The sequence below is a fragment of the Palaemon carinicauda genome, chromosome 9 (assembly GCF_036898095.1).
Source record: "Palaemon carinicauda isolate YSFRI2023 chromosome 9, ASM3689809v2, whole genome shotgun sequence".
Taxonomy (NCBI): domain Eukaryota; kingdom Metazoa; phylum Arthropoda; class Malacostraca; order Decapoda; family Palaemonidae; genus Palaemon; species Palaemon carinicauda.
In genome coordinates, this window is record NC_090733.1 from 93,216,340 (window position 1) to 93,224,982 (window position 8,643).

General features: G+C 43.0%; 1 protein-coding gene across 1 annotated transcript; it reads right to left on the minus strand.

Annotated features, from left to right (window-relative positions):
• Positions 1-1,259: 1,259 nt before the first annotated feature.
• Positions 1,260-4,391, minus strand: LOC137647025 (uncharacterized). Its single transcript, XM_068380138.1, has 2 exons — positions 4,141-4,391; positions 1,260-4,004 (listed from the first exon to the last, which is right to left on the minus strand). The coding sequence occupies exon 2, from the start codon at positions 3,240-3,242 to the stop codon at positions 1,452-1,454; it is 1,791 nt and encodes a 596-aa protein (XP_068236239.1). The 5' UTR covers positions 3,243-4,004; positions 4,141-4,391; the 3' UTR covers positions 1,260-1,451.
• Between the last annotated feature and the right edge of the window lie 4,252 nt (positions 4,392-8,643).

An 8,643-nucleotide genomic window follows, 5' to 3' on the forward strand; every position in this document is an offset into this window, starting at 1 on the left:
CAGATTACACTGGGTGGCAATTTGCCACAACTGCCACGCTGAATTGATTGTTAGTCATCATCCCCATCATCATCATTATCATCATCATCATCAACAATCCAAATACAAAGGCCAGGTCATCATCGGTTCAGCAATCCAAAAGCAGTCCAAACAAAATCGTAATACAGGCCAGGTCATCAACAATAAATCCACTTTCTAACAATTCTGTCTCTCCAAAGGAGGAATCGCAGCCTGCCAAAATAAAAAAGAAAAACACTTACGAACACTTCTAGCTAACTGAACTATCGCACTATAATCAAAGATAAATAATAAATTGTTCCTATCATTCACAATCACGACAAGCAAAGATAAACAAAACTGTACTTACTTTGAAAATCAAAAAACACTTCCACGCTGGTCGAAAATATATAAATAGTAATCCAGCTCTCACACAACTGCCTTATGCTGCAGTCAAATAAAAAAGCATTCGCTCCGAAACATTCACCACTGTCGTAACCTAACTAAAAAATGTAAACAAACAATCTCATTTATACCAACAGTCTTCCTCACCACAAACGATCGTTACACTAACTACTTTCGCTCGCTAACACAATCTCTCTCTCTCTCTCTCTCTCTCTCTCTCTCTCTCTCTCTCTCTCTCTCTCTCTCTCTCTCTCTCTCTCACACACACACACACAGGATTTGGCAAAACAAAAAATAAAAATAAAGTAAAAATAAATCCTCCACATTCCTCCCCCCTTACTTTGCCAAATCCTTCTCACACAACACTTACATTATTTTTTTCATAACCCAGTCGCAGTCGGGAACGGGACCTCTACTCCGAGTAACTGGGCCTCCATATACTCTCTCATTCACTTCTTCCTTATCACAATCATTAGCTACATTAACACTATTCCTATCTAAATCCCTATCATCTAATATATCATGTACAATCCCATCTACCTCGTTCTCGTTTGGCCCTATAATTACACTCATTTCTGTAAACAGTTCATCCATTTCATCAAAAACATTCTCAACTTTAGCAAAAGATTCATTCATGCTACTTATCATTCTCCTGTCTCTCATTCTTGCGTTATTCATTTTTTCTTTTACATCATCTAACGAAAAGCCACACACACTATAAGTATCATTCATACTCATCCACGTTTCATCTGTATTAATACATTTATCCTCCACACTCACTTGCACATTTACACCCTTGTCATACTTATTCGTATTCTTACCTATACCTATAAATTTCCCTTGCACTTTCTCCTCACTTAAAACTTTCAAACGCCTCTTTTTCCTATATTCAACTAACACTAATTGTTTATTCTCCAGCCCTAACTTTTTATGCATACTAGATTCATACTTGCTCATTTCTAACCAATTATTCATCCCATTCTCACAAACATTGATCCTATTCCTTCCACACACACAGGAGGACTCACCCAGCTGAACCCTCTCACACTCTAGTTTCCCGAACATCCTGGCTGACTTACTCCCTTCTTCCTACATACTCTAGCTACATGCCCATCTGCACCACATTCAGTACACTTACCCCGCGGCTCCTTGCACATTCTAGCATAATGACCATCCTTACCACAATTACCACAAATCACATTCATACGATTACTCCTACATCCACTTGCTACGTGCCCAGTCATACCACACCGATAACATTTTACCCCTTTCTCTTTCGTGCACTCGCTAATTCTATGCCCTACCTCACCACATCCAAAACAAGCACCAAGAGCCCATCTACATTCATTCTTCTTATGTCCTACTTTCCCACACCTATAACACTTTTCATCACGGACACGGCTATCTGACATACCTCGATGTGCACTCACACTCCTATCCCTATTGCGCCAATTACCCTGCCTAAATCCTTCATTTGTCCTTACAGGTATTCCCACATTACTCGCCCTAACACTCCTATCTACTACATTATCAGCTACCCTCATTGGTCCTCTCAAAATTGCGTCCTTATAACTACCAAATTCTATTACACTTTCTTCCATTCCAGTTCTTACACTCACAGATTTACTTTCTTTCATGCACCTATCTAACTCATAATCCTCAACTATCTCTAGTATATCATCCCATGTCAATCTCTCTTGCGTCCACCTCATTTTCTCTTTGCGTTTCAAATTAATAAATTCACACACATTCTCAGGTACTGTTGCCAAAAACTTCCTCATTAACTCCTTATTCTCATTTATACCTTCATCCCCATACTTCTTCCTAGCTAAAGTTTCCAACCTACATACGTACATTGATATAGCTTCTCCTGCATTCATCCTTGCCTCATCAAAATCATTTTTACGCTTATACTTAACACTCCCTTTCATACGTTTTACCTGCTCAATTATTCTCGTTTTCACACTTTCATAATCAACGTCCCCTACACTCATTATCACTCCATACATCGTCAACAAATACCCAGTCAAATATTCTCCTAACTCCCTAGCCCAAACTCTTTTACTATCACCATACTTATCCTGACAATACCTCTCATACTCCTTGAAAAAATCATTTACATCCCTACTGCTATGCTCATTGAACCTTTCACACCGAGGTACCTCTCTCATAAACACAGTCTTACACACATCACGTTCATTCTCACTGCTATCATCACTGTCTACTCCCTTGTTACCTTCTTCCTCATTCGAATATAATGAATCCACTTCCACACTTAAATTCCTATCCTTAACCATTCCCTTCTTACCCTTTTTCTTACTTACCACTTTCACCCATTCACGATCGTCCTTGCTATCAGCCTGATACTTTTTCTTCTCTTTCTTCACATCACTTTTACCTTTCCTTTCATCTTTCCTCTCCCCTTTCTGTTCATCCTTACTATGCCTAATTCCCTTATCTTCAATATCACCATCACTATTACTACTATCACTATCACTTCCTTTCCCATTATCACCTACCTTAACCTTCTCTTTCACTACCAACCCATTACCCGAAGCTGAGGACACTCCTCCGACTGCACCTTCACCCATTATAGTTTTCATCATCCCCATGACTTGCCCCATCATATCTTCCATTCGTTTCTCCATTCGTTCTTCATTCTCTCGCATCCTCATCTCAACACATTCTTCCACTCTCTCTACTGTCCCCTTTAACTCCCTAAGCTCCTTCTGCATCGCCGCATTCTCCCAGTTCAACCTCTCATTCTCTATTAGCAACCTCTCCTCACGCTCCTTACTCAGCCGCAATTCCTCCTTCAGTAACTTGTTCTGCTCTTCCATTTTTCATCAACCTTAATCCTAAATTCTTAACCTAATTCCGTCCTTCGTCCAACAGTCCAGCTTCTATCCCACCTCAGCAGTCCCTGTTCGGGCGCCAAAATAATGTGGCGGGATGTTGCAAAGACAACCCCCACACCTTGAATCACACTTACTGACAATGGTCTCCACAAAACAAACTTTCCCCTTACGTTATCAGCAGCGGGACTCTTGGACAAAAGGACAAAAATCAAAACAAAACATATCCTTAACACTATATTCTTACAAACTATAATAAATAAATCAATAACCATCCACAATCAAATTACCAACACTTAAAACTAATCAAAACTTAACACCAAATAATATAATATATAATAATCAAAAGCACCATTCATATAACCCGCAAAAACCCTAACAGACTTAAAATTACCCCACACACCAAAACCAAAAGTAAATATATATATGAATTATCTTGTATAAATATTTTCTGGACACCAACACAAAGCCGACTGTCTTTTACGGCAACTACCACAATCACAGCTTTGTTGTCAACAGATTACACTGGGTGGCAATTTGCCACAACTGCCACGCTGAATTGATTGTTAGTCATCATCCCCATCATCATCATTATCATCATCATCATCAACAATCCAAATACAAAGGCCAGGTCATCATCGGTTCAGCAATCCAAAAGCAGTCCAAACAAAATCGTAATACAGGCCAGGTCATCAACAATAAATCCACTTTCTAACAATTCGGTCTCTCCAAAGGAGGAATCGCAGCCTGCCAAAATAAAAAAGAAAAACACTTACGAACACTTCTAGCTAACTGAACTATCGCACTATAATCAAAGATAAATAATAAATTGTTCCTATCATTCACAATCACGACAAGCAAAGATAAACAAAACTGTACTTACTTTGAAAATCAAAAAACACTTCCACGCTGGTCGAAAATATATAAATAGTAATCCAGCTCTCACACAACTGCCTTATGCTGCAGTCAAATAAAAAAGCATTCGCTCCGAAACATTCACCACTGTCGTAACCTAACTAAAAAATGTAAACAAACAATCTCATTTATACCAACAGTCTTCCTCACCACAAACGATCGTTACACTAACTACTTTCGCTCGCTAACACAATCTCTCTCTCTCTCTCTCTCTCTCTCTCTCTCTCTCTCTCTCTCTCTCTCTCTCTCTCACACACACACACAGGATTTGGCAAAACAAAAAATAAAAATAAAGTAAAAATAAATCCTCCACAGTCTGAGCCTAGCACAGGCCTTCGGAATTTTGTTAAAAATGTCATTAGAGAGGTCGACCTGGAAGGCATATAGAATACGTCTTGTCAAGGCGGATTTACACGTTGATATTGTGTTGGCTGCTAAACCTTGACTATGGAGGTGGATGAAGAATGATAAGCAGAAGTCTGTCGAGATCTTTTGTGGATTTTTCGCCTTGACAAAGGACACCCACTTCCTCCATGATGACTCATATTGTCTCTTGATATCCCGAATCTTTTTCTCACTGCTAGGGAGAAAAATCATGAGCTGCAGGTTTCGGGTTTTCTGTGATGAAGCGAAGACAGTCGACTTCTGAACTCGCTGAGTCAAAACTGGATCCGGTAGCGGTAGAAACTTCAGCTGTAGTTCTAATGCCAGAGGGAACCAAATGCTGTTCGGCCACTTGTGAGCCACTATTGCCGCTTTCCCCTTAAAAGATCTCAGTTTGTCGAGGACCCTCAGTAGAAGATTGTGCGGAGGGAACAGGTAAATCCTGGACCATCTGGTCCAGTCGAGGGACATAGCGTCCACTGCTTCCGCTAACGGATCCTCGTACGGGGACACGTAAAAATGTAACTTCTTGTTGTTCTTTTTTCGCAAAGAGGTCTATCTGCAGTTCCGGGACTTCACTCGAGAGGAAAGAGAATGATCCTGCATCCAGGGACCCTTCTGATTCTATCGGCTTGAGCCTGGATAGAGCGTCCGCCGTCACATTGCGGACCCCTTGAAGGTGAACTGCTGACAAGTGCCATCTCTTTTTTTCCGCTAGCCGGAAGATGGCCAACATCAACTTGGTTAATTTGAGGTGACCTCAATCCTTGTCGATTCAGGCATCTCACTATCACCTCGCTGTCTAGAACCAATCTTATATGGATCGAGTGGCAAGGAGAAACTTTCTTCAATGTAAGAAGTACTGCCATGGCTTCCAGTAAGTTTATATGAAACTTCTTGAATAGGTTGGACCAAGTTCCTTGGACTTTCTTCCGGTGAGAATGACTCCCCATCCTTCCTTCGAAGCGTCTGTATGAATAGTCATTGAGGGGGGAGGTGGCTGAAGAAGTACCGATTTCTTCAGTTGCTTGGCTTTGGACCACGGCTTTAGAAGCATTCGAAGATGAGTCAGTATTGGTCTTATCAGATCTCTTCGGACGTTTGATGCATATTTTCTCCAAACTCCGGTTGCATCCTTTAGCTGTGCTCTTAGCACCGGGTCTGTTACTGAGGCAAACTGAAGAGAACCCAGCACTCTCTCCTGTTCGCGTCTTGATATCCTTTTGGATTCTAGTAGTCTCTTGACAGAACCTGCTATTTCTTTCCTCTTCTTTACAGGGATGGAAAGTTGGTGTGACAGTAAGTTCCAATGGATTCCCAACCACTGAAACTTTTGAGATGGAGAAAGTCGAGACTTTTTTCTGTTGATCTTGAATCCTAGATGTTCCAGGAACTGGATCACCTGTTTGGAAGCTTGCATGCATTCTGTCCTGGATGCTGCCCACACCAGCCAGTCGTCCAAGTAGGCCGCTACTTGGATTCCCTTTAGGCGTAATTTTTGGAGAGCTTCGTTTGCAAGCTTTGTGAAAATCCTTGGGGCTATGTTTAGCCCGAATGGCATGGCTCTGAAGGCATAGAGTCTTCGTTGTAGCTTGAACCCTAGGTAGGAGGAGAGGTGACGACTGATTGGAATATGCCAATAAGCGTCTGATAAGTCTATAGAGACAGTGAATGCCCGTTTGGGTAGTAAGGTCCTTATGTGTTGAAGTGTCAGTATCCTGAACTTGTAGTTTACTATGAACTTGTTGAGTGGCGACAAGTCCAGAATGACTCTGAGTTTTTCTGAGTCCTTCTTTGGAACACAAAACAGCCTACCTTGGAACTTAAAGGGCTTTACACTTCAAATTACTCTTTTCTCCAAGAGTTTTCGAATATATTCTTCCAGAACGGGGGTAGAGTGTTGGAAGAATTGTGGGAACGGAGGTGGAGTGCTGTACAAGCTCCAACCCAGTCCATTCTTGATTAGGCTGTGGGCCCAGGGATCGAAGGTCCAGCGATCCCGAAAAAGATGAATTCTCCCTCCTACCGGAAGCGTTTCACTTCTACTGTTGTTGACCTGAGGCCTTGCCTCCTTGACCGCGTCCTCCCCTGAACCTCCTTCTCTTGAAGGGCATCTAGATGAACCTCTGGCTCTTCCTCTAGCTCTTGGGCGAAAGGTAGTTGTCTGCCTTTCGAATGCTGGGTTAAATGCCGGTGACTGAGTTTTCACGGCTTGAGGTACCAACTGGTACGTGGTTGGGGTTTGTGCTACCATCTGAGGCACTGCGGTCATGGGAAGTTGCTGCTGCTGCTGCCTATGAGGTTTGGCTGGCCGAGAGGATAGCCTAGGTTTCTTAGTCTTCCTTTTAGGTTGGGGACCCTCATCCGGGGAAGACTTTCTTTTAAGAGTTAGGCCCCACTTCTGGAGAAGGTTTCTATTCTTTGTGGCGGCCTTATCCACTACCTCTTTGACCACTTTGTTAGGGAAGAGGTCTTTACCCCATATGTAAGAGGAGATCAGTTTCCTCGGTTCGTGCCTCACTGCAGCCGAGGCGAACACGAACCCTCTACAAGCTCTCCTAGCTTTGATGAAACTGTAGAGGTCCTTTGTTACTGTGGCCAGATGGGTTTTGGCCACTACCCTAAACATATCTGGGACTTTGCGGTCACTTACCATCGTTTCCAGAGTCGTTTCTAATGTCATCGATGCAGCAAGTCTCTCTGACAGCTTTGGAAGGTCTTCACCGAACTGACATCCGGCAATATCGGCCTCCAACTTCCCGACTGAGAAGGTAAGATGGACGTCCTTCCAGTCTTTCTGGTCCATGGGTAAGGTCAGGGACAGAGGCTTACATTCTACCAAGAAGGGACATGGTTTTCCTGCCTCAACTGCCTTCAAGGCAGCCTTATATCCCTTCTCCATAAAGGGAAAGGCTCTGGTAGGAGAAGCCACAAAGGAAGGATGCTTCTTACTCACAGCAGGTACCTTTGATTTTGTGAAGCCCCTCTCTTTCATTGAGCTCGTTAGTAAAGCCTGTGCTTTACTTTGGTCAAAATCTATGACCTCCTTCGGCTCCGTCTCTTCCTTTGAGGGTGGCTCCTTTCTAAGACGGACATAGCAGTTCGGGTAAGACTCCTTGTTGGGCCAGAATTCCACTTCTTCAAAGTGAGTTGAACCCAACTTCTCCGATATGACAATCTTCCCAGTTGTCATAGGCATATGCTCGGCATACCTCCTAGGACTAGCATCCGAGCACAAAGGAAGATCCTTCACGTTAAGCTTTTTCTGGGGCCCACATGATGCTGCAAGTCTCCGCATCTCCAACTTCATTGCAGCTTCCTTTTCATTGTTCTTCTTCTGCATCTGTTGAATCATTTCAACGATGGAAGAGAGAGTCCTTCCCAGATCATCTGGGATAGCAGAGGATGTTGAGGGAACAGGTTCAGGGGCCTGAACCAATGTAACCGACCCCTCGTCGATTTATTCCTCCTCACTATCCGGAGCCTGTGTCAGCTCCTCTTCTTGGCCTTCTGCCAGAAGGTCCTTTTTAGTGTACTCAGACATTCTATCATCCAGTTGGAGGTCTTGTAGGGCATCCGAGACTTCAGAATCAACCGGAATCTGAACTAATGGTATCTCCGCATGAGGCTGAGGAATCACTGCATCCGCCGATGCCTTAGGAAAAAGGTTAGCCCTCATCTTCTCGCTTGGAAGATAGGGGCCAGAAATATTCTTCTGGAAGCCCCTCAACCACGTTCGAAACTTTTCCCTAGCTGCGTCCCTGGACTCCGCCGAATTAGGGGCGTCAAATGCCTCAGTAATCAGGTTAGTGCAAATAGTACATACCTGAGGGTCCCAATACCGGAGGTCACCTTTGGAGACTGTGCATGCTGCGTGCCTCCTGCACAACTCATGTCCACAGAAGTTTTTGCTGCAGACGTTGCAGAACATGCTCCCGCATTTCGGATGGTCCTCATGTAAAGAGAAGAAATTCCATGAGTATCAAGTGAAAAACATATCACTGGATAACTAATGTTAATATATATATAGCTTAAAATAACTAAGCTAGAAAGGAAAGAAGGAAAGACACACACTTGTATTTTCTGC

Excerpts from the sequence above, each read along its gene's own strand:
- LOC137647025 (XM_068380138.1), bottom strand. The coding sequence starts at position 3,242 with ATGGAAGAGCAGAACAAGTTACTGAAGGAGGAATTGCGGCTGAGTAAG.